This window comes from Hyperolius riggenbachi, chromosome 7 (assembly GCF_040937935.1).
Source record: "Hyperolius riggenbachi isolate aHypRig1 chromosome 7, aHypRig1.pri, whole genome shotgun sequence".
In the NCBI taxonomy this organism is placed as follows: domain Eukaryota; kingdom Metazoa; phylum Chordata; class Amphibia; order Anura; family Hyperoliidae; genus Hyperolius; species Hyperolius riggenbachi.
Window position 1 is genome coordinate 12,323,171 of NC_090652.1, and position 26,992 is coordinate 12,350,162.

General features: G+C 45.3%; 1 protein-coding gene across 1 annotated transcript in view; it reads right to left on the reverse strand.

Annotated features, from left to right (window-relative positions):
• MGRN1 (mahogunin ring finger 1) overlaps positions 1-19,336 on the reverse strand; it is a 66,435-nt gene extending 47,099 nt beyond the window's left edge. The window contains exons 1-5 of the mRNA XM_068243584.1: positions 19,229-19,336; positions 13,030-13,120; positions 9,265-9,383; positions 7,215-7,303; positions 5,655-5,801 (exon numbers count right to left, since the gene is read on the reverse strand). Of these exons, the coding sequence (XP_068099685.1) occupies positions 5,655-5,801; positions 7,215-7,303; positions 9,265-9,383; positions 13,030-13,117 (443 nt within the window). The 5' untranslated portion in view covers positions 13,118-13,120; positions 19,229-19,336. The remainder of the gene's footprint in view (positions 1-5,654; positions 5,802-7,214; positions 7,304-9,264; positions 9,384-13,029; positions 13,121-19,228) is intronic.
• Positions 19,337-26,992: the final 7,656 nt, after the last annotated feature.

Consider the following 26,992-nt stretch of genomic DNA (forward strand, 5'->3'; position numbering starts at 1 on the left):
TCATTTTTTTGACAAAATTCATGTCTTTTTTGATGAATATAATAAAAAGTAAAACTCGCAGCAGCAATCAAATAGCATCAAAAGAAAGCTGTATTAGTGACAAGAAAAGGAGGTAAAATTCATTTAGGTGGTAGGTTGTATGACCGAGCATTAAACCGTGAAAGCTGCAGTGGTCTGAATGGAGAAAAAGGCTCTGGTCCTTAAGGGGCGAAAAGACTGTGGTCCTGAAGTGGTTAAGGGGCCCAAGAATTCTGACACTGAAGTGGTTAAGTCATGGTGATGGCCACATGCAACAAAAAACACCCTCTAATGAAAAAAAAAAAAAAAAAGTCCTGGTAAGTATAGTTTCACTTCTAAACACATAAAAACAGAAGGAACTTCCAACTACCGCTCCCCTGTGTGGAAGAAGCAATCCTCAAACACATCACTGCAGGAAAGCCAATCCATGCATTGTGAGAATAGCTTTATACACAGCAGCGCTGATCAATGAGATGATTTTAATTGTAAGTGGATGAAAATGTCAATTTAACGGAAAATTTATGTAGCCTATAATTGGACCAATAAGCAGAAATTATGAGCTTAAAGAGACATCTAAGGCTGAAATAATTTAAAGTGGTATAGAACTCAAAAATTAATTTTTGCTCCAAAACATTAAACATGGCTAATGCTGGTAATACACAATGCGTTTTTACGGTCGATTTTCCGTCCGATCGATTTTCAATTTGTTTTCCTGCTCGATTTTCTTATCTATTTCCATTCACTTCTATGAGAAATTGATCAGAAAAACAAATCGAAAATAAGATCGACATGTCGGAAATTATCTATCGAACCATCTATCTGCCAAAATAAAAACCGGAAAGAATTGACAGATTACTGGGTGGGGCTGGGGAAGACCCGGCTGTCATGGTACACATTGGCACCAATGACAAAGTTAGTGGGAGATGGAAGGTCCTCAAAAAGGATTTTCAGGTACTTGGAGATAAACTTAAAGCAAGGACCTCCAAGGTGGTGTTTTCTGAAATACTGCCAGTGCCACGCGCTACATCTGAGAGACAGAGGGAGCTTAGGGAGTTAAATAAGTGGCTGAGAAATTGGTGTAGGAAGGAAGGGTTTGGGTTCCTGGAGAACTGGGCAGACTTTGCAGTCGGCTACAGGTTCTACAGCAGGGATGGGCTGCAACTTAATGGGGAGGGTGCAGCTGCATTGGGGGAGAAGATGGCTAAACGGTTGGAGGAGATTTTAAACTAGGATCTGGGGGGAGGCGGGAGGATAAAGTCTCAATACATAGACAAGATGAGGTAAAAAGACAGTGGGAACCTATCATTATGGAGGGTGGAGAGGGGGGTGGGGACAGTGTAAAGATTAAGGAGGTTGGTAAAAATTCAAGTAGCCAATTTCATGTAAACAAAATTGGTAAATGTGGTGGTAAAAATATAAAGTGCATGGTAACCAATGCTCGGAGCCTTGCAAATAAAATAGACGAACTAGAGTTCATTCTGAATGACAAAGGCTATGACATTGTGGGAATAACCGAGACATGGATGGATGAAAGCCATGACTGGATAGCTAATTTAAAAGGATACAATGTGTTTAGGAGGGATAGAACAGGGAAAAAAGGTGGAGGGGTTTGTCTCTTTGTTAAGAATTCTCTTACAGCTGTCCTCAACGATGAGATGGAGGAAGATTGCGAAGATGTGGAGTCCGTTTGGGTAAATATTCATGGTGGAAATAAAAGTTGCCAATTGCTTATTGGGGTATGCTACAGGCCACCTCTTATTAATGAAGCTGCAGAACTGCGATTACTACAGCAGATTGAAAAAGCTGCCAGTAAAAATGAGGTCATAGTTATGGGCGACTTCAACTTTCCAGACATTGACTGGGGTATTGAGGCTACCCATTCTGGTAAAAGCAGCAGATTTCTGGCAGCACTACAGGACAATTACTTGACTCAAATGGTAACTGAACCAACTAGGGGGCATGCGTTACTGGATCTGATCATTTCTAATAGACCAGATAATGTATCAAATGTGCAGGTTCAAGAACATTTGGGAAATAGTGATCACAACATGATAACGTTTGATCTGGTGACTGATAGGCCACGGGGCAGCGGGACCACTAAAACTATGAATTTTAGAAAAGCAAAGTTCACTCAAATTAGGCAGGCACTAAGTTTGGTGAACTGGGATAATGTACTACAAGGGGAAGACACTGAAGGGAAATGGCAAGCTTTTAAAAACTTATACTCAATCAATACTGTAGTATGTATATCCCATATGGAAACAAAATGTCTAGGAATAAAAAAAGGCCTCTATGGATGAATAGAAAGGTTAAAGATAAAATGAAGAGGAAAAAGAATGCCTATAAGGTCTTAAAACAGGAGGGGACCGAGGCTGCACTAAGCAATTATAATGAGTGCAATAAAAATTGTAAAAAAGAAATTAGGCAGGCAAAGATTGAAGCTGAAAAACAAATCGCTAAGGATATAAAATCTAACCCAAAAAAGTTTTACACGTACATTAACTCTAAAAAAAGAAAGGTTGACTGTATAGGACTCCTAAAGGATGAGAATGGGAACTCAATGGTGGATGACCAAGGTAAGGCAGAGTTATTAAATGCTTTCTTTGCTTCTGTCTTCACAAAAGAAACAGCACTGTTGCAAACTACAGAGGCAGAAGAGTCTCAATCTTCTAACTGTAATATTAAATACTTAACGCAGGAAGAAGTGAAGGCAAGACTAAATAAATTAAAAATAGACAAGGCACCTGGCCCGGATGGCATGCATCCTCGGGTCCTAAGGGAATTAAGTTCAGTTATAGATAAACCCCTTTATCTTATCTTTTGTGACTCTCTTGCAACTGGCAGAGTCCCAGTGGATTGGCGTACAGCCCACGTTTTCCCATTATTTAAGAAGGGCAAAAAATCTGATCCAGGAAATTATAGACCTGTAAGTTTAACATCAGTTGTATGCAAACTATTTGAGGGGTTACTAAGAGATACTATACATGACTTCATAGTAGAAAATAATCTTATTTCTCAGCATCAACATGGGTTTACTAAAGACAGGTCCTGTTTGACTAACATGCTCAGCTTTTATGAGGTAGTGAATGCTAATATGGATATTGGGAATGCTGTAGATGTGATATACTTGGACTTTGCAAAGGCCTTCGACACTGTTCCCCACAAAAGTCTGGTGCAAAAGTTGAGGATGCAAGGACTGGGGAAGAGTCTGTGTTCATGGATAGGGAACTGGCTAATGGACAGAAAACAAAGAGTTGTGGTCAATGGATCGTACTCAAAATGGGAGACTGTTAGCAGTGGGGTCCCACAGGGGTCTGTTCTGGGTCCAGTGCTCTTCAATTTATTTATTAATGACCTAGTAGATGCAGTAGTGAGCAATGTTGCTATTTTTGCAGATGATACAAAATTGTGCAGAATCATCAACTCTCAGGAAGATAGTGTCATATTGCAACAGGATCTGGATAGGATGGCTATATGGGCACATACATGGCAGATGAAATTCAATGTTGACAAATGTAAGGTCATGCATTTTGGACGTACTAATGGTCTAGCACCATACAAAATAAATGGGATACAGTTGGGGACATCAAACTTGGAGAAGGACTTAGGAGTACTCATTGACAACAAGTTAAATAATCGTACTCAATGCCAAGCAGCTGCAGCTAAAGCTAACAAAATTTTAGGATGCATTAAAACGGAAATAAAAACTCGAGATGCTAGCATAATATTGCCCCTGTTTAACTCTCTAGTAAGGCCACATCTGGAATATGGAATTCAGTTCTGGGCACCACATTACAAAAAAGATATTGCAGTTTTAGAGCAGGTGCAGAGAAGAGCAACAAAATTGATGCGTGGGATGGAAGGTCTCACTTATCGAGAAAGGTTAGATAAACTGGGTTTATTTAGTCTAGAGAAAAGACGCCTTAGAGGGGATCTAATTAACATGTATAAATACATCAGAGGGCAATATAATACCTTGGCGGATGAGCTTTTTGTCCCTAGGCCTTCTCAAAGGACTAGAGGACATGATCTGCGCATGGAGGAAAAACGTTTTAACCATTTATTTAGGAAAGGGTTCTTTACAGTAAGAGTGATTAAGATGTGGAATGCATTGCCACAGGAAGTCGTTATGGCAAACTCTATACCTGCATTTAAAGGGGGCTTAGATGCTTTCCTTGCGTTGAAAGACATCCATGGCTACAATTACTAGGTAATGCCTAATGATGTCGATCCAGGGATTTTATCTGATTGCCATCTGGAGTCGGGAAGGAATTTTTCCCTTTAGGGGCTAATTGGACCATGCCTTGTAAGGGTTTTTTCGCCTTCCTCTGGATCAACAGGGATATGTGAGGGAGCAGGCTGGAGTTGTACTTTATACTGGTTGAACCTTATGGACGTATGTCTTTTTTCAACCAAAATAACTATGTAACTATGTAACTATGTAACTATGTATTGTGTATTCCCAGCATAAAAAAAAAAAAAAAAAAAAAAAAAATCATCCAACCAGTAACGCTGGGCATACACTGATAGATTCTGCGGCTCAAATAGCTGCCAGATCGACTCCCGCCGCGTTCCCTCGTGCTCCTGGATCGATTCTCGCTCCTCCCCGCAGGCGCATCCTTATCTTCCGCTATTGTCCGCCCGCGGGTATTGAGCGAGGAATCGATCCGGCGGGCAATCGGACCTGTGGGAAATTATCAATTGAGCCATCAGCGGCTCGATTGATGAGAAGAATCTATCCATGTATGCCCAGCATCAAAGACTGATATATCACATATATATTACTTGAATACATATTAACACTTCAGTGATGCTAACTGATAACATTGTAATTTGCAAGACAACTTATCTTGTAATTAAGTAATTAATTACAAGGCAGATCGCTCAAACTCAGTCTTATCACGCGAACGACAGTCTGTACACACGCCCGATTTGGCGCGCGAACGACGGGACGTTCAAACGACCCGTCGTTCGAAAAAATCTGACGTGTGTATGGGCCTTAAGGAACATTTCCCCTAAAGATACAGCAGCAGATTTTCTGCATTGTTTACAGAGCTTAGAACAGCTCAAGTCAATCTGATGATTAGGCAACCACAATTGCATCAATTAGCTTCCGAGTGAAGTAGAAATTTCAGTATTAACCATTGCACTAACTTGAAAACCATTTATGGGCTCTATTACACTATGAAATGCGATCGCGGTTCAATTTCCACCATGCGATTGCGCTACTATACTCAGTAAAGCTCAATCGCATCCAAAACGCGGCAGGATGACTATCGCGTTTTGACCAAAATTGCATCGCAATCAGATCACACTAATTGAAATTGTTGCTGCAGTTTCCATTAGTTTAATGTACCTTGCGACTGGCGATCAGGAGCAAATCGCCAATCGCAGGGTAGTGGAAAAAGGCCCTATATCTTATTTAGTTTTGCACTGTATTCATAAAGAGGTTTGAGTTTCATAGCACTTTAATGAGAATGACAAAGCATTACAACGCCTTGCCAGATTATTTCCTTCAGTCTTTATTCATTGCAGATAACTGGACGGTTACTGTGATAAAACTCCCAGAATCCCCTGCACATGCGTATTTGGCTGGAGACACAGCAGCCCCGCCCCCTGACCAGTCACATACTTACACAGCCATTCCACTGACAAATTCCTCGCTGGCCTGACAGTAAACCGTAATGGCAACGCGTGCGTCAGCATCAAAGGTGAATTCCAAACCGTACAGGACTCGGGGCTTCCCGCCGTCTTCCAAGGGGCTGTCCCCGCCCTCTTTATACCTGCGGGAGACAGGGATTAACAGGACACAATCAGTCTTGTGTATGAACACTGTTAATGTAAAACAACGTGATGTACTAAAGTGTACCAGAAGCGATCCTAAGAACTGATACCTGATAGAAGAAGAGGAAAGACACTGCAGTGCCAGTGGAATTGTGGGAAGGTTTTTTTTAGCTACAGTAACAGGCTTATTTAGGCATGCAAACAAAGGAAAGCTTCCTATTTTAGATAGGATAAGGACACTATGACTAGAAGGAAATTGAATCCCCCACTTCCTTTGAAGAGTTTACACATGATGTAATACGCCTGTTGTCTAGGTGACGTTTGCTGTGGAAGGGACAGTAAGCTGTGGCAGTAGGGAGGGGAAATTAACACTGATCTGAGTAAAAAAATGAAATAAAAGGCAGACGGGATGTCACTTTTAGCATCACCAGCAGAAATGTATACATTTTTCATATCACATTTCAGCTAAATCTGTCAGTGAACATTAAAAGGACTCCGAGCACCTCTCATGGGTAATGCCTTTAAGACAGATGACTTCCAACTAGTGATGGGTCGTTCGCGATCGAGCCGGCTCTTTGCTGCGAACGACGAGCCGGTTCTCAGTTTTGAAAGAGCCGATGCCTCAGCTGCCCCACACAGCTCTGATTTGCTCTGCAATAAAGGGCGCTGAGGCATGCTGGGAGATGTAGTCCTCCTCTCGCAGCTTGTAGGAGTGTATGGGGCGGAGCAGAGCAGTAGCAGGAGGGATTGCCCTAGTCAGAGAAGCAGTCTGGAGTTGTCATGGAGAAGGAGGCGGGGCTTTTACTCCAATTCTGAGTGGTGTCTAGTGATATGTAATGAAGAGCCGATTCAGAGCCGTAAGAGCCGGCTCTTTAATGGGAGCGGATTCTCCGAGAAGAGCCGGAATTCCCATCACTACTTCCAACAAAGTCGTGCTTTGACCCCTCTGGAGGAGACTCTTGCAATGGCCATGCGTGTCACTTCCTCTTCCTGCTTCATTCAGTGATGCACTTCTCTAACAGAGAAGACAGGGGTGACCCAGAAGTTATAACATAGCCAAGATGGCAGCCACAATTTTTAAATTGAAATCGAACGAAAAGTGTAGAACGGTGACTCAGGCATCAAATGAAAGAGGAGAGCACAAGCTACAGAATGGTATGCATCTTTAAGTACTTTGCAGTACTGGTCGGAGTCTCTAGGCATACCCATGAGAGGTGCTCGGAGTCCCTTTCACCACAACAGGATATGCAAGCTAAATAAGTGATTTCTCCTTAGATGATTTTTTGTATTTTTTTCGGTTAATATGGAGTTTCCTCCCCTGGGACTACAGCGCTACGAGGGGAGTGCACATCTACATGGCCAGTGTGCACACAGCAGAACACAGAGGATCAGGATAATATTCTGATGGTTACCTGACAAGCCGCAGAGAGTCCTTGCGAATGTTCACCAGGCTGCGCAGAGTCTTCACTGGCTCATGGGGGGCCGGGGTGAGGTATGGGAACTGCAGGAGACACAACCAAATATACAGCATTTCATCAAAGGGGCAGCACATATTGTATGAAGGTAGCAATCACCCCGACCACAGAGACATTCCTGCCACCAACACAAATCCTCTAGACCAGTGATAGGCAAACTTGGCTCTCCAGCTGTTAAGGAACTACAAGTTCCATAATGCATTGCAGGCAGGCATGCTCTCCAAATTCGAATTCGGGTGAAACCCGGATAGTTGCTATCCGGATATCTCCCAGTAAACCAGCGCGGGGTGGGCGGAGGGGGGGTCAATCTTACCTGTATGACGTCTTCTCCGCCTGTCCCTCGGCACCTCCCACAATGCGGTCCACGCACGTCACGTGACTATACACTTCCTACTTCAACCTGGAAGGAGGAAGTGAGTGTAGTCACGTGACCGCCGCGTGGAATGCATCGTGAGAGGCGTCGAGGGACGGACGGAGAAGTCATCATACAGGTAAGATTAACCCCCGCCCACCCCGCACAGGTGATGTAATTAACAGGGTGAAATCCGGATAGCAACTATCCGGGTTTCACTCGAATTCGAATTTGGAGAGCATCCCTGATTGCAGGAGTCTGAGAGCCACAATCATGATTCATAAAACCAAATGCATTGTGGGACTTGCAGTTCCTTAACAGCTGGAGTGCCAAGTTTGCCTATCACTGCTAGAACCAGTCAGAGCTTCCCTTGCTGGTTTCAGATAAGTGGAAAATGGATGGGACATTTGTCACATTTTTACTGATGTCTCTTCCTCTCTGCTCTAAAATGTAAGCAACAGCATAATAACCTTTAACCACTTCAACACCACAGGGTTTTTTGCTTAAAAACCAGAGCAATTTTCACATTTCAGTGCTCCTCCCATTCATTCACCAATTACTTTATTGCTACTCATCAGATGTAAATGATCTATATCTGTTTTTTTTGCCACAAATTATGCTTTGTGAGGGTGATATTTGCTTTTAGTAATTATGCTATTATCTGTGCATTTTAAAGGGAAAAATGAGAAAAAAAGAAAAAGAAAAAATACACTATTTCTCCATTTCCATCCACTATAGTTTTCAGACAAACAATGTTACCATAGGTAAAACCCACACATTGTATTTGCTAATTTGTCCTGGTTATCTTAACATTTAAATAATGTTCCTAGTACAATGTATGGCGATAATATATTAGTTTCTGGTTTGTGTTTTTTGTTTTCTCATTGTACTCTATCAGTAATGAAAAGCCCTTATCTTCATGATTAACAGTAATACACTCTCATGGCATACGTATTTTAAAAGCTAAGTCCCTAGGGTAACTATATATTCTCTTTTCAATGCTGTCACTTTTGTTTGTTTTTTTACAAGTATTTAATTAGGGATATAGAGTACATGAAAATAACAGTTTTATTGCTTTTCATTCAGTTTTCTGGTAAAAAAAAAAAAAAATCACATGACTTAGCCCTCAGTTGTCAAACAACACAAAATCTATTCTCTCACTTGTCACGGTTTAAATGATACCCTATATACATAATCAGATAGCTTATTGGGCATACAGCACACTGTTTACCACAAGTACGCCTATCTACTCCCCTGAGCTTCAGATGAAGTCTTGTGGGGAGTAGATAAGCGTAGCAAGGGATTCAAAGTGGTTAAAGGAAAATATGTCTTTGTTACAGCCGATACAAATCCTGCAATACATCTGCAGTGGGTCTACTTCCTGCTTTCATGGAAGCAGACATAGGGTTAACATCCTGTGTTTACAAATCAGCTGCTCTGCCAAGGCAGTCAGCTGACACAGATGAGAGAACAAATTACACTTGTCATTAGTAAACAGATGAGGGGAGATTAGACAGGCTAAACTCTCTAAATACATACAGGGTGCATTTATCTCAATTTTCCTTCTGGCATGTGCAAGAGTTCAGGTTCAGATTGTGCATAAAAGGAGAGTATCCTGACATTTTATAGACCTACCTGGACTGGCCGGTTCCCCAGGAAGTTGAGGTCAGTGTTTTCCCCAAACAGGTAGCCCTCAGGGTGCGGCGTCTCAAACTTCTCCCCTCCCATGAAGAAATGGCTGGCAAAGTAATTTCCTGCATGGGGAAAATAATGCAAAACACATGAATGTCTGTCCATCCAGAGACTGGGCGATCGACTTTATTGGACAAACAGAAACAGTGTGGTCAATCTAACGTCATTCGACTAGTGGCCCACACACTACATGTGAGATCCCGGCAATTCTCCTTCACCAATCTAGCTCAATGTTGTGCAAACATGCTCCAAAAGCAAAAAGTGTGAACATCAGCCGATTCCTTTATGATTGACCGATGCCTTCCAACCTGTCCGATCGATTTAAATGTGTAGATTTAGGCCAATTTCCAGCAATCGAAAACAATGGAACATAGTTGAATCTCCGCCAATCCGACAGAGTGATGGAATCGGTCAACCGTACAGGAACATTGAGCAATGTATGGACAGACGTCCCCAGATGAACTAGCGGCCTGTTTCTGTATGACACCACAGACAAGCCATGTTAGCTGTACTGGAAGGAAAGATTTTCCCCAGGGTCGCTCTGTAGCTAATGACAAGCGATGGGTAAAGAGACTTTCAGCAATCGGCACACATTATGTACATGTGCCAACCACAGAACCAGGGCTGTGGAGCAATTTTTGGGTACTCAAAGTTGGAGTCGGAGGTTTCATAAACTGAGAAGATGGAGTTGGATAATTTTTGTACCGACTCTAAAGCCCTGCAAGGACTGCAGAGTCGGAGTCGAGGAGTCAGAGCAATTTTAAGTACCTGGAGTCAGAGGTTTCATGAACTGAGAAGTCTGATAATTTTTGTACCGATGGAACGATTAGAGAACCTGTTAAACAATATTAGAAACTCAACCAACTGCAAATGGGAATTTTTGCCAGTTCAAGCTAACTGTAATTAAAGAGAACCCGAGGTGAGTTTGAAGAATGTTATCTGCATACAGAGGCTGGATCTGCCTATACAGCCCAGCCTCTGTTGCTATCCCAAACCCCACTAAGGTCCCCCTGCACTCTGCAATCCCTCATAAATCACAGCCGTGCTCTGAGGCTGTGTTTACATCTGTACTGTCAGTCTCGGCTGCTCCCCCGCCTCCTGCATAGCTCCGGTCCCTGCCCCCGTCCCTTCCCTCCAATCAGCAGGGAGGGAAGGGGTGCAGGCGGGGACTGGAGTTCTGCAGGAGGCGGGGAGAGCAGCAGACTGACACTATAGAGATAAACACAGCCAGCTCTGACAAGCTGTTTGTCAGCAGCGTGGCTGTGATTTATGAGGGATTGCAGAGTGCAGGGGGACCTTAGGGGGGTTTGGGATAGCAACAGAGGCTGGGCTGTATAGGCAGATCCATCCTCTGTATGCAGATAATAATCTTCAAACCCACCTCGGGTTCTCTTTAAGGCGCCGAGAGATTTGGGCGCAGGGTGAAGCAAAAAACTGTCTCCCCCTGCTCCTGCAAAAGTCCTGGAGGCGTCAATTATTATACCCCCTACAGGCTACCATGGACTCGGGGGTAAGATGTAATTTACTGCTGCTAGCGGACAAATTACGCCATTTTTATCGCAATTTGGGTTCAGTCTCTTGGCATGCCAAAAATTACTGCCCCAGTACTGCTATAGCCGTAATCGCATTACAGTCTATTGGGGCGCCGGGTGCGCACAAATTTCCAGGGCTGTCTTTGCCCGACTCGTCACTGTCCTATCATTTTTCGCTTCCATAGTGCCTGAATTGTACACCTGAAACAAACATGTGGATAGTGTGGTGAAATTTAAAGAGGAACTCCAGTGAAATTAATAAAAAAGTGCTTCATTTTTACAATCATTGTGTATAAATGATTTAGTCAGTGTTTGCCCATTATAAAATCTTTTAAATCCCTGATTTACGTTCTGACATTTATCACATGGTGACATTTTTACTGTTGGCAGGTGATGTAGCTGCTGCATGCTTTTTTGGCAGTTGGAAACAGCTATAAACAGCTATTTCCCACAATGCAACAAGGTTTACAGACAGGAAACTGCCAGGAGTACCATGGTCCTCAGAGTTTCTTGTGGGAGGGGTTTCACCACAATATCAGTCATACAGCGCCCCCTGATGGTCTGTTTGTGAAAAGGAATAGATTTCTCATGTAAAAGGGGGTATCAGCTACTGATTGGGATAAAGTTCAATTCTTGGTCGGAGTTTCTCTTTAATGCTGGGTACACACTATGAGATTTTCTGACCGGTTCACTGTCAGATCGATTATTTCCAACATGTTCGATTTGCTTTCCAATCGATTTCCAAGCATTTTCCGATCGATTTCCATGCACTTTAATAGGAAATCGATCGGAAAATGCTCGGAAAGCAAATCTGACATGTTAGAAATAAATCGATCTGACAGTAAATCGGCCAGAAAATCTCAGTGTGTACCCAGCATAAGTCAGACACCTGATAAGCATGCTTGTTCCGGACTGCTAAGCATAATCGCAAGCACTTCGCATTTTTGAAGTGATTTGCAGTAGCTATTCTGGGCATGAGCCTAGCGATTTCCTATTTATGCCTAGCGATTTTTGGAGCGTTGGTAGTAGTGATTTTGGAGTTCTTGTAAACTTTGATCTGGAAGTGAATAGCTTTGGGCAAAAAACACTTTGAAAAACTGCTCACTTCATTGCTTTTTAGAGCGATTTTCTCCTTTTCCTATACTTTACATTGAGGCGTAATCAGCTCCAGAATGCTGCAGGACCCTCGTTTGGGGGGGGAGAAATCACATCGCTCTGGTGTAAACAAGCCCAAGAAAACAAATTAGCCATGCTCTTTTTAAAATGCTAGCGATTTTAAAAGCTCTCAGAAGCGCTCTTGGTATGCACCAGCCCTAAAGCCCAATCTACAAGATACGATTCTTAATGCGATTCGATTACGATTGTATTTACGATCCGATTAATTCCGACATGTCCGATCGGGATTCGATTAGATTTAATTCGATTTGCCATTGCAAAACAATGGCAAATCGAATTGAATCGAATCCTGATAGGACATGTTGGATTTAATCGGATCGTAAATAGAATCGTAATCGAATTGCATAAAGAATCGTATTGTGTAGATGGGGCTTGAAGAGACACTGAAGCGGAAAAAAAAATATGATATAGTGAATTGGTTGTGCACTATGAATAATTACTAGAAGATTAGCAGCAAAGAAAATATTCTCATACTTTTATTTTCAGGTATATAGTGTTTTTCTAACATTGCATCATTCTATAATATGTGCAGATTACACAACACTCAGCATTCAAAATGATTCTTTCAGAGCAGTCTGTGAACTAATGACCTCTCCTCTGGCAGAGGAAAAGTAAATAGTTCAGGAACAGTTGAGATAATAAAAGTCAGAAAACAGCCTTCTCCACGACTTTGAAAGTCGTAGAGATTAATGGCTTTTTTGCATAGAGATAACAACTGGAGTTTCTTAACTCTTCCTGTACTGGAAACAATTAGACTGATGTATCTGATCTTAATGTTTTATTTCTTAGCTGTACTACACATACAACTCATAATATCATAATTTTTTTTCGCTTCAGTGTCTCTAAGTGAGTTCCATGCACAAAATCAGCAACCAGGCAGCCAGGCTTACCAGGAAATAAATATGGCAGCCTCCATGTCCCTCTCACTACAAGGTTCATAAGACATCCCATACTCCGGTTTCCCAGAACAGAGAGAGAGATGAATGCTGTGGGCACTCACCAGATTTGGGAGGATAGCGGTACGCTGAGTTCGCCTGGATGTCGATATCTTCCACGCCTGCGATTCTCCGACCCCATACTGCCCCCATGGTCTGCAAGAGAAGAACAAGGATATGACAGCCGCAGGACAGACACAAAGGTCACCTGATCCAGCGCTGTAAACGTGATTGGACCGCAGCTAAAGCCAGAGCTTCTATGCAGATGAAAACAAGCTCTGCAACAGGGTTCCTGCACAGCTCTACAAAATAACACATTCACACCATCAGATCAGCACAGAAAACCGCAACTTGCCCCCTCCCCTCTATACCTATAGCTGCACCCAATACTGGCTACCCATCTATTCTATAACAATTAGCAAATTGGACACTCGGTCGGCCACCAAGGCGAGTGATGTATGGGCACCTTAAAGCGGATCCGAGATGAAAATCTAACTATAACAAGTAACTTGTCTATATATCTTATCTAAAGTTTAGATAGTTTACACAACAAATCTAGCTGCAAACAGCTTCAAAAGTTTATGATTATTTATTCCTGTGATACAATGACAGCAGCCATGTTCTTTTTGTCACATTGTCACAAGGCGAGGGCTGGAGATGCTATCAGCTTGCCGTTGAGTAAATTCAGTCCCCTCTCCTCCTCCCTCCTGCCTCTGAAATCAATGGCTAGTAACCACCTCCTCCTCCCACCCAGACTGAGCTCCCATAAGCCCTTGCTGCAGTGCCAAGGCACAAAAGGAGCTGTGGGCGAGGCGTGTTTAGTTTGTAGGGAATAAGAGTATTAGTTTGTAGGGAATAAGAGTATTATAAGTATATAAGGGCAGCACGGTGGCGTAGTGGTTAGCTCTCTCGCCTTGCAGCGCTGGGTCCCCGGTTCGAGTCCCAGCCAGGGCACTATCTGCAAAGAGTTTGTATGTTCTCTCCGTGTCTGCGTGGGTTTCCTCCGGGTACTCCGGTTTCCTCCCACATTCCAAAAACATACGGATAAGTTAATTGGCTCCCCCTAAAAAAAAATTGGCCCTAGACTACAATACATACACTACATAATATAGACATATGGCAATAGTAGGGATTAGATTGTGAGCTCCTTTGAGGGACAGTTAGTGACAAGATATATATATATATATATATATATATATACACACTGTACAGCGCTGCGTAATATGTCGGCGCTATATAAATACTAAATAATAATAATAATAATTAAAACAAAACAAAAAAAGTATTTGGCTTGAGGACTGCTCTATAGGAAAGGAACACAATTATGCAATGGGTAAAAGTTTATCTCGGATCCACTTTAAGTCCGACACTTGGTTCACCCCTGACTCCATGGTGCGCAACGTAAATTTTACGTTGGTGCATTTGGTCTCACTGCTGCCTGTGTGGCCGCATCCAGTCCAGCACAGCATCAAGATACTCAGATTAAAGTGTTGGACTCAGACACGTTGACCGCCTTCAGCATCAAGCTGTGCCACCGTATTAATGTGGCGCACAAGCATGTTGGGGCGGAGCTACAGCACCCCCGCTGATGGACTGGACTGGTCACCTCCACAGTAGCGCACAGATCACCCGCACAGCTGTGTGAGATTAGAGCGGACCTGAACTCACAACTTCCTCTCTCCTCTAAAAGATAAGCAACAGCATTAAAACCTTTACAGAAAAACATGTATTTGTTGTAGCGGATACAGATCTTGCAATAAATCTGCAGTGTGTAAACTTCCTGCTTTAATGGAAACAGACATAGGGCTAACATCCTGTGTCTACAAATTAGCAGCTCTACCAAGATTCAGCTGAGATTCCTTAGATGACACAGCTAAGAGATAAAATTACAATTGTGATTAGTCACCACAGATGAGGAGGAATTAGACAGGATAAACTCTCTAAATACATACAGGGTGCATTTCTCTCTGTTTTCCTTCTGTCCTGTTCAAGAGTTCAGGTTCACTTTAAGAGCTGAGGGTGGGCTTTTTAAGTGGGAACATGGATTTGGAAGGGTTAAGGATATAATAAAAATTATTTCTAATGAAAAATAATATTGTTCTTCCATTCTCAGCAGATCCTAATACTGTCCTATGTCTGTAACTGGTGAAAATTACTTTTGGGAGCTAAGGACATTTCCCAAGTGGGATACTGGACCCCCCCCCCCAGGATTGTCCCTGGATGTGAGGGCCAGCTGACAGCTATGGGATCCCACTGGCCCAGCCTACTGCCATAGTAATCAGAATCTATACAGCTAAAGACGGCTGCTGCTTATTACACTGTATGTATAACTAGCCAACCCGCGTCGTAGCATACGCCGCATCTATCTAATAGAGTACGTGCCTCAACCTTGAAGCAAGATGAAGTAGGCTTTCCATGAGAAAATGTATGCATGCTCAAACACCAAGATTAACCCTAGCAAGTCTGGCTTTGCAAATCCGGCCTAACTGACTATTCATGAGGCAATGCTCATGCAAATATGCATTTGCTTTCGCATGCCAAACTATGCAGGGTCCAAAAACCAATACCGCAAAGCGATCGCCCTGCGGGTATTAGTTCATGCTACATTAGCACTATCCAGGAGCGCCACGGGGAGGATTCCGAATGCCCCCATACAACCAGGGGACTGCGGGGTCCCAGGCTCTCTTACTGCCTGGGAACCACAGCGGCACCCCGGAGGGGGAGGCTGGGTGGCGCAGCTGCACCCCCCCCCCCCCCAAGTGTGGTCAGCGCCGGGGAGAGCCATCCGCACCCACCTCCCAATATTAAAAACAGGCACTTACCTTAACGTCCATTGCGTTCTGCAACCACATGAGAAAGGAGTGAAGCATGGGTCACCCCGAGCTTTAGAGCTCAGGGCTGGCTCACATACAACACTCCGGGGTGGGGGGACGACAGGCGCAGACAACTCACTCCAGGGCTCACACCACCAGAGCAAGCCATCCACCACCTGCCTCCAAAGGATACAACTGCAAAAAATGCTTTCCATGAGAAAAATTTTGCGTGCTCAAACACCAAGTTTAACCCTAGCAAGTCTGGCTTTCCAAATCTGGCCTAATTGGCTATTCATGAGGCAATGCTCATGCAAATATGCATTTGCTTTCGCATGCCAAACTATGCAGGGTCAAAAAACCAATACTGCAAAGTGCTCTCTCGCTGCCTGGGAACCACAGCGGCACCCCGGAGTGGGAGGCTGGATGGCGCAGCCGCCCCCCCCCCCCCCCCCAAGCGTGGCCAGCGCTGGGGAGAGCCGTCCGCACCCACCTCCTAATATTAAAAACAGCCACTTACCTTAACGTCCATTGGGTTCTGCTACATGCGCATTAATTTTCTCATGGAAAGCATTTTGTGCAGTTTGTATCCTTTGGAGGCAGGTGGTGGATGGCTTGCTCCGGTGGTGTGAACCCTGGAGTGAGTGCGCCTGTCCTCCTCCCCCCCCCCCCCCCCCCCTCTGGAGTGCTGTATGTGAGCCAGCCCTGAGCTCTAAAGCTCGGGGTGACCCATGCTTCTCTCCTTTCTCATGTGGTGCCCCCAAATTAATGCGCATGTAGGAGAACGCAATGGACGTTAAGGTAAGTGCCTGTTTTTAATATTGGGAGGTGGGTGCAGACGGCTCTCCCCGGCGCTGGCCACACTTGGGGGGGTCGTCCACGCCACCCAGCCTCCCCCTCCGGGGTGCCGCTGTGGTTTCCAGGCAGTGAGAGAGCCTGGGACCCTGCGGCCGTCACCCCAATTGTATAAAAAGGGGGCATTGGGAATCCTCCCCGTGGCGCTCCTGGAGGCCTGGAGCACACCAAAAACTGCTAGCAGATCTGCAAAATGCTAGCAGATTTTGAAACGCTTTTTCTTATTTTTCTGTAGCATTTCACCTAGCATTTTGCGGTTTTGTAAAGCGTTTTTGGTGTAGTAGATTTCATATATTGTTACAGTAAAGCTGTTACTGAACAGCTTCTGTAACAAAAAGGCCTGCAAAACCGCTCTGAACTGCCGTTTTTCAGAGCGGTTTGCGTTTTTCCTATACTTTACATTGGAGGCAGAAACGCCTCCGCAATCCAAAAAATGCCTCACCTCGGGAGTATGCGTTTCAGCAAAACGCCTCCCGCTCTGGTGTGCACCAGCCCATTGAAATACATTACCCAAGCGTATCCGCAGCCGCAAGTGGATCGCAAAACACTGCCGAACCGCTCTGGTGTGCACTAAGCCGGATAGTGCTAATGTAGCATGTAGCAGGGTGACTGCTTTGTGGTATTGGTTTGTGCATGCATTTGCATGAGCATTGCCTCATGAATAGCCAATTAGGCCAGATTTGCAATGTCAGACTTGCTAGGGTAAGGCCTCTTTTCCATGGACTGTGAATAGGCAGTGAAATGGCTCTCAAACTCTCACAACTGCTCGCTGCTGCCTGGTAACTGCTCGCTGCTGCCTGGTAACTGCTCGCTGCTGCCTGGTAACTGCTCGCTGCTGCCTGGTAACTGCTCGCTGCTGCCTGGTAACTGCTCGCTGCTGCCTGGTAACTGCTCGCTGCTGCCTGGTAACTGCTCGCTGCTGCCTGGTAACTGCTCGCTGCTGCCTGGTAACTGCTCGCTGCTGCCTGGTAACTGCTCGCTGCTGCCTGGTAACTGCTCGCTGCTGCCTGGTAACTGCTCGCTGCTGCCTGGTAACTGCTCGCTGCTGCCTGGTAACTGCTCGCTGCTGCCTGGTAACTGCTCGCTGCTGCCTGGTAACTGCTCGCTGCTGCCTGGTAACTGCTCGCTGCTGCCTGGTAACTGCTCGCTGCTGCCTGGTAACTGCTCGCTGCTGCCTGGTAACTGCTCGCTGCTGCCTGGTAACTGCTCGCTGCTGCCTGGTAACTGCTCGCTGCTGCCTGGTAACTGCTCGCTGCTGCCTGGTAACTGCTCGCTGCTGCCTGGTAACTGCTCGTTGCTGCCTGGTAACTGCTCGTTGCTGCCTGGTAACTGCTCGTTGCTGCCTGGTAACTGCTCGTTGCTGCCTGGTATCTGCTCACTGCTGCCTGATAACTGCTTGCTGCTGCCTGGTAACTGCTTGTTGCTGCCTGGTAACTGCTTGTTGCTGCCTGGTAACTGCTTGTTGCTGCCTGGTAACTGCTTGTTGCTGCCTGGTAACTGCTTGTTGCTGCCTGGTAACTGCTTGTTGCTGCCTGGTAACTGCTTGTTGCTGCCTGGTAACTGCTTGTTGCTGCCTGGTATCTGCTCACTGCTGCCTGGTAACTGCTTGCTGAGCACACAGCTCAACAGTCCGTGGAAAAGAGGCCTTAAACTTGGTGTTTTCAGCACGCATAAATAAATTTTCTCATGCAAAGTACTTCTTCTTCTTGTTTGAAGGTTGAGGCACTTAGTCTATTATATATATATAGATACAGGAGGAGCAGGAAATAGTCTGTATAATTCTACCATTAGTGTTATGCTGGCTTCCCTTCCCTCCTTAACTGTACCCCACAAAGACCCCTATACAGACCCCCCCCCCCTCAACTGTGCCCCCTATAGACACATATACAGAGCCCCTCCCCCCTTAGCTGTACCCCCATAGACACATATATAGACCACCTACCCCCCATAGACACACATACAGAGTCCCTCCCCCCTTAGCTGTACCCCCATAGACACATATATAGACCACCTACCCCCCATAGACACACATACAGAGTCCCTCCCCCCTTAGCTGTACCCCCATAGACACATATATAGACCACCTACCCCCCATAGACACACATACAGAGTCCCTCCCCCCTTAGCTGTACCCCCATAGACACATATATAGACCACCTACCCCCCATAGACACACATACAGAGTCCCTCCCCCCTTAGCTGTACCCCCATAGACACATATATAGACCACCTACCCCCCATAGACACACATACAGAGTCCCTCCCCCCATTGCTGTACCCCCATAGACACACATACAGACCCCCTCCCCCCCAGCTGTACCCCCTATAGACACACATACAGACCCCTTCCCCCTCTGCTGTACCCCCCATAGACACATACAGAGTCCCTCCCCCTCTGCTGTACCCAATAGACATATATACAAACCCCGTCCCCCCCTTAACTGAATACTCCATAGTCACATATAGACACCTCCCCCTCTGCTGTACCCCCCATAGACACATATACAGAGCCCCTCCCCCCCATTACTGTACCCCCCATAAACACACATACAGACCCCCTCCATCACTGACACACACAGAGCTCACACTTGTTACATACACAGCACAGGAAACGCGAATAATCTCCTGCAGCGCCTTGTTGTCTCCCCGCGGCCTCCTTCCTCCTCTCTGCTATCTGAGGAATCCTCCACTACCGCGCACTGCCTGCCGGGAGCTGTAGTTCACTCCGCCCCTTCCAACACTGAAGCCAAACAGCGCAGGGACTACAATCCCGGCATGCCCTGCGCGCTGCTCCCAGCTGACCGGCGACGGGATAGAAAACAATGGCGAGACTGTACCACCAGAGAACGGGGGGTGGGAGGCGCCAGAGGGGGAATGGTACAATCCGTGCTCCTCTCATTAACCCTTGCCCAGCAGTGTAAATCTAGAGTGATCCTTTAGGTATAAAAATCATTAGAAAGTAGCATTCCATATTATGAATAGAATTTAGTGTTTCAGAAATGGAAGCTGTGTGCAGGAATTCAGCTTCACATGAGCAAGCAGACACTCCCAGAATGCTTCACTCCAGGAAAGTTTGAGGGGGGTTATTTCTCCACTTACAGTTATTTATTTATTGTATTTATAAAGCGCCAACATATTACGCAGTGCTGTGCGAAAAAAAAATCTGGTCGGGAAAATACTGCATTCAGTATTTTAGACTTTTGTGTGCTAACTCATCAATATTTTCTCAGGTGCGGTAGAAGTTCAGTAAATTACCACAGGCCATTGACAAAAACCTGTTCAGGAGCAGCAGAAGAGAGTGGCGTGTCAGGCTAGGGGCACAATTAGCAGAAACGCTAGCGTTACGGAAAACACTGCATTTTTTTGCCGCTAATGGAAGTCTATGGGGCGCTTGAAAAAAACGCAGATAGTTACGTATTATCCCGATTGGAAAGTTTGGCAGCTTTTTGTTAAAGTTTGTTTGATCCCCTCGCCAGATCTAACCATTTTTGGAAAGTGGAAAGTCCCGGCTTTCCTTTGCACTGGGTCCCGAGTGATTGCGATGCCCCATTCCCAAGTTAGGGTGGGTTTGGGAGAGGGGTGCCCTGCGCGAAACGCGTTGCACTTTATTTGGAGTATCCAATAAAATTGTTTTGACTGAAAACCCACAGTCATATGCTCTGCTTAGAGGAGGTAAGTCCACCACTGCCTCCTCTATTACCAAGATGGGTTTTTAAGTTCTTTTAGTGTTTATTTTGTTGGCACCTCTGTTGTCCTATTATCTACATCAAGTCCACCCTTGGTGGAGGGTTGTACCCTTCCTTCTTCTAATACAGAGAGCGACTTTTTAATCCTGAGTGGGGTCAGGACAGAACAATCTCCCCACCTGCTTTGATAGTGGTTGCCTACTTGGTAACCCTGGTTTGTGAGTATTAAATTAATATTATTACTCTTCCAATTATACATTACCAGTACATACTACACAATATTGGGCTCTTGGTGTTCTCTCTTTTTCTCTTTATGAATTGACATTTTCCTAAGTGCTCGGTAAAGTCAATTGTTGTCTGCATTACTGAATGCGGTAATGCTTTATGAATCGACCCCATACGCTTAACCTTCCTGGCGGTAAGCCCGAGCTGAGCTCGGGCTATGCCACGCAGGAAGATATCTCAGCCCCTGGTGGGGCGATTTGCGCCATTTAAAGTGTTGTGCGCGCAGCTAGCACTTTGCTAGCCGCGCGCACAGCTTGATCGCCGCCGCTCTGCGGCGATCGCCCGCACGCAGCGGCAGAAGAGGGCCCCCCCCCCCCGCCAGAGCCCTGCGCTGCCTGGACCAATGAGTTCCGGGCAGCGCTATGGGCTGGATCGGAGGCGTCTGGCGTCAGGACGTCGGCTGACGTCCATGACGTCATTCCGATCGTCGCCATGGCGACAGGAGAAGCCAAACAGGGGAGCGCGTTATATACGCATTCCCCTGTTTGCTATAGATGCCGGCGACGATTGCACTAGAGGGACACATGCGCCCTCTAGTGGTGTTTCATGTAGCTACCACTCTGGTAGCTTTACATGAAACAAAAAATAAAAAAAAAAAGGCTTTTTGCCTATTTGGCAAAAAAAATTAACCGCCAGGGAGGTTATGGGAGCGGGTCGTGGTGACCACCATAATCATAAATGACTGGCTGTGGGGGATGAATGCAGCAAAGCCAGATCATGCATAAGTCAGGCAAAGCAGGTGCCTTTACCCATCTCTGAATATAGGGTGTGCCCAGTGGAAGTTTTGTTGGGGTGGAGGGGGGGTAGGTGGAGTGATTTGTAGTCAGGCCACGTTTCAGGGGACAGCTGGTATTCTGGAATTTTAGGAATGTGGTCCCCAGTATGCTTTCCAGGGCCGTGCAAAGTTTGGCCAGCCCCAGGTTAGATCTGGCAGTCCAGGGAACTCTCAGTAGCTTTCTCCAAAACCACAAATCAAAAGCACCAATTTTTCTATGCATTACCTTATTTGTAGTCCAACTTTCACAGCCATATGTTACAATACAATAACATTTCTATAGCGCTTTTCTCCCGTAGGACTCAAAGCGCTTAGGCTCTCTCAGATTCAGTAATTGGTAGTAGGATGAAGTATTCACACAACAAAAGTTATATTTCTGCAAATGCCAAACTGAACAGGTGGGTTTTCAGTCTGGATTTAAACACCTCCAGGGATGGAGCTGTCCTGATCTGTTGAGGTAAGGAGTTCCAAAACTTAGGAGCAGCATGACAGAAGGATCTGGGACCAAAAGTTTCCAAGTGGACTCTGGGTATGACTAGATTATTAGAACCTGTGGATCTGAGAATGCGGGGATTGCTACGCAGCTGCAACATTTATTTCATGTATCCAGGGCCTAAATTATTCAGGGATTTAAATGTCAGTAGGCCGATCTTGAATAGGACCCTCCATTCTATAGTTAGCCAGTGAAGGGAGTGCAGGACTGGCGTTATGTGGCAGTGATGGGGTTGGTTGGTTAGCAGTCTGGCAGCAGTATTCTGTATCAGCTGTAGGCGGTACAACAAGACCTTTTTTGGAAGGCCAGTGTAGAGAGCTTTGCAGTAGTCCAGTCGGCATGTGATGAAGGCATGGACTAAGGTTGGTAGATTTTCTGGGGGGATGAGGTGCTTGCTTTTTGCGATGTTAAGGTGAAAATAGGATGATTTCACCACAGCAGAGATGTGAGTTCTGAAGTTTAAATACCCATCAATTAGAACTCCCAGGCTACGCACATGATCAGAGCTGTGCAGATCCGTGCCTCCTATTCCCAGTGGTGAAGACTGCAAGTTAAGTTGTTTTGTTGTCATGCTCTGCCCTCCTATCAGAAGGACTTCAGTTTTGTCTGCATTTAGTTTCAGCCAGTTGTCATTCATGTATTGCTGTAGTTCACGAAAGCAGGCGTTTATAGTTAGAGTTGGGTCTGTCACACCAGGCTTGAAGGAAAGATATAGTTGGGTGTCGTCCGCATAGCAGTGGTATGTCAGGCCATGTTTTTGGATTCGTTTTCCAAGCGGTCCTCTATCTCTTGCCATGAGCAGGTGGTTGCATATTTGGATGAGGGCCGTTTCAGTGCTGTGGTGTTTCCTGAAGCCAGACTGGAATGGGTCATAACTGTTATTTTGTAGGATTCTGGCTTCTAGCTGGAGGTAAACAGCTTTTTCAATTAGCTTACCCAGAAAGGGAAGGTTAGAGACAGGTCTGTAGCTGGTCATTGCATCTGGGTCCAGGGAGGGTTTTTTGAGGAAGACCATGGCTCTGACTATCCTGATCTTTGTTGGTAAAGTGACATCTCTATCCTTTAGTATCTTGTCCAAATTTTCCGTAGCTTACCTCCCAGATAACAAGTGTCTCTTAACCACTCTGTGACTGCCTAACACAAGATGGCGGCCACAAAGTGGCTTCCTCGTTCCTCCTGGACACATATATATGTGTCCTCTCGCGATGCGCGGGGTTTTGCAGAAGCTCGCATTCGCTCTAGTGCGAGCTTCCGTAAATAAACAGATCGGGCCCTCTTGATCAGCCTGCCAGCCGCGATCGTGTCTGGCAAGCTGTTAAAGAAAAAAACGTCCGTTTTTGTTTTGTACAGTGCTGTGATCTAGTGCAGCGCACTGGGAGGGTGGGAGAAAAAAAAAGACATTTTTTTAACCCACGGGCTTAAACCCCCTAAAGACCAGGCCATTTTAGCTAATTAGGCCACTGCAGCTTTAAGGGCTCGCTGAAGGGCCGGACAGAACTCAGCACACAAGTGATTCCCCCCACCCCCCTTTTTCTCCCCACCAACAGTGCACGCCCCCAGCATGTTTATTTATTTTATTATAAATATTTGTTTGATTTATTTATTATTAAATTTGTGCCTTTTTAAAAAAATGTTGTCCTACCCCCGCCAGCCAATCAGCGTGATCGGCTGTGATAGGCTGCAGCCTATCATAGCGGATTGCTTTTGTGCCTCCCAGGGAAAAAACGTGTCACATGGCTGTACACTTTTATTAGATGGCGGTTTCGCTGTCTAACAGGCTCCTAGCGGCGATCGCCACTGGGAGACTGATGGCAGACAGATACGCGTGCTTCATTCAAGCGGGGATGCACGCGTATCGGCTCGCACAATCCCCTGCAAACTCTTCCCCCCAAACTGCATGCCGATCGGCGTTTGGCGGTCCTGGGGTTACTGCCGCATCCATGACAATTGGCGTGGAGCGGTCTTCTAGAGGTTAATAAAATAATATTTAAGTTAATTTGAAAAAAAGTAAAAAAAAAAAAAAAAACAGCATAGCAGCAATCAGATGCCACTAACAGAAAGCTCTGTTGGTGGCAAGGAGGGCACATTTCTGTGCTGAGTTGTATGGCCCTGCAGCGTGCTGGATTGTAGAAAATGGCCTGGTCACTGGGGGGGGGGGGGGGGGGTAAGCCTGTGGTCCTCACTCAAGAGGATAAAGGACACCTGAAGTGAAAGGGATATAGAGGCTGCTCTGCACAGCTTGGGCCCAGGACTGACAACGCTATATTTTTACGTTCTAGGTAACGATTTGCTTGTCAAGAGCCAAACAACTCCTGAGAAAGTGAAGTGTTGTTCTTCACGAAATGCGTTGAACTATATGCTCGGCCTTGATATATCTACTTTCATTATTCAAATTCTGATGATTGTACGGGGCATTTATGGTCTGAGTCATAGTATACATGTCCAACTAGATCCGCACTTGTCCAGGTTTCCAAACTTTTATTCTGGGACATATCCATCAAAATAGACACAGGTACAAGCATCAAATCGCTGACATGTTTCGGGCTCGAAACATGTCAGCAGCTCGAAACATGTCAGCGATTTGATGCTTGTACCTGTGTTTATTTTGATGGATATGTCCTAGAATAAAGTTTTGGAAACCTGGACAAGTGCGGACCTTCCTTTTCCATATTATCTTGTGCTTTGCTGGCCTGGTCATGCACTGTTGCTGAGATTGGTGGGTTATAGCTGTGTTCACACTACTTTTTTGCACCCAACTAGATCCGTTGGCAATTTTCTAAAATTGATGAATTTGGTGTAGATATGGACGGCATTGAACTCTCTGGATCTTGTTGCTCCAGGTTTTTTTCTCCTTTATAGATATGTGTCTTCATGTGATTTTAGAGATATTTAGTAAAGAATGAATTTTATTTGCTGAACAATGACGTCACTTTCTTGATATTTAAATTATATGTCCCCAATAAACTCCCATAGACCTTTCTTACCTGGATTCCACATATTTAGGGAGGTGGGGAACATTATCTATTGGGCTTTCAGCTCCCTTATACCAGCGCTACTTTTGAGTCTGTATTTTGGAAAGTCACCACTTGTTAATATTTCTGCCAACTATTTTAATTCCAGTAAGTGACTCAACGAAATCACCTTTCCACATTACATATCCAGCATATAAATTCAATAAATAAGGAGACAACAGGGCCGGTTTTAGCAACAATGGGGCCCCAGGGCAAAATAAACCTAGAGGGCCCCCCAACAGATACCCCGGAACGAAAATCGGCATTAAGGAACCTTTTTGCAGCTGGTATAGTAAGGGTGTGAAGCCCCAATCGGTCGGAGCTCCACATTCTGGCTATCCCAGCCAGCATGGGGGACAAGGGGTTAAAAAGTTTCAGGAGGGGGGACCCCACATAATTAAAAAAAAAAATTCCCCCCCTCCCCCCCCCCCCCCCAAAAAAATTGGGGAAAATAGGAAAAAATGCCAGGGATCTTCATACAGCCATATTGCGGCTGTATAGCGATCCCTGGCAAAAGCGCTGCGGCTGTGGAGGAGTTTCCACCCCCTGGAAACCCCGTCAGGAAATGTATTGCTCTTTCTTTTGATACATGTAAAATTACACTACCATTAGGTTGCTACTAAAAGTGACATTTACCGCATTTAAAAGTATACTTTTCCCCTTCAAAACTTTTTCCGATTTTCTCAAAAACTATAAGGTCTTTTTGAAAAATCGTTTTTTCCTCTTATTCCCAATGATCTCCTTAAAGTGAGCCTTAAGTCAAAAATAAAAAATGAGTTTTACTCACCTGGGGCTTCCCTCAGCCCCCTGCAGCTGATCGGTGCCCTCGTAGAGTTGCTCTGATGCTCCTGGACGCGCCGGCGGCTACTTCCGGTTTCGCTGTCACCGGCCTTCAGGCTGGGAACGCGAGTGATTCTTTGGGTTCCCAGTTACAATAGAACCCCCTATACTGCTATTGCGGCCTTCCTTGCCACAGTAGCAGTATAGGGGGTGCTATTGTAGCTGGGAACACGAAGAATCACTTGCGTTCCCAGAAACCGGAAGTAGCCGCCGGCGTGTCCTGGAGCATCGGAGCGACTCTACGTGGGCACCGATCAGCTGCAGGGGGCTGAGGGAAGCCCCAGGTGAGTAAAATTCATTTTTTATTTTTGACTTAAGGTTCACTTTAAAGTGGATCCGAGATGAACTTTTACTCCTTGCATAATTGTGTTCCTTACATATAGTTTATAGGGCATTCCTCAAGCCAAATACTTTTTTGTTTTGTTTTAATACCCTAATTTCCTATAAACTAAACAAGCCACACCCACAGCTTCTCCAGAGTCCCTTGGCGCTTGCAAGGGATTGTAGGATTTCAGTCTGGGCAGGTGAAAAAGGTGTTACTAGCTATAGATTTCAGAGGCAGAGTTTTCACAATCTGAGAGCTGCAGTGCAGATACAGATCAGTTGCCTGTGTAATGGAGGAGATAAGAGTGGAGTTTTCACAGAATATGCAGATTAGCATGCCTAGATACAGATAAGCTTGCCTGTGTGTGTAATTGTGTAATAGTGACAAGCAGAAAACATGTCTGCTCCCATTGTATCACAGGAAAAAATATTAATATACTGTTGAAGCTGTTTGAAGATAGATTTGCTGTGTAAACTATCTAAACTTTAGATAAGATATATAGACAAGTCACTTGTTATATCTAAGGTGGCCATACACTGGTCGATGTGCCATTAGATCGACCAGCTGACAGATCCCTATCTGATCGAATCTGATCAGATAGGGATCGTATGGCTGCCTTTACTGCAAACAGATTGTGAATCGATTTCAGCCTGAAACCGATCACAATCTGTTCAGCTGCTCCTGCCCCCTTCTCCCCCCCCCCCTGTATACATTACCTGAGTCTGGCTCCCGGGCGTCTTCTCCGCACTGCACCGCACCGCTGTTCTTGCTCCATCCCTGCGCTTCCTGTGTTACTCCGTGACCAGGAAGTTCAAATAGAGCGCCCTCTATTTCAACTTCCTGGTCACCGGAGTGACACAGGAAGTATAAGCGTACACTGGGACATGCGGAAATGCGGTGCAGCGAGGAGAAGAGGACCCCGGAGCCAGCTTCAGGTAATGTATACAT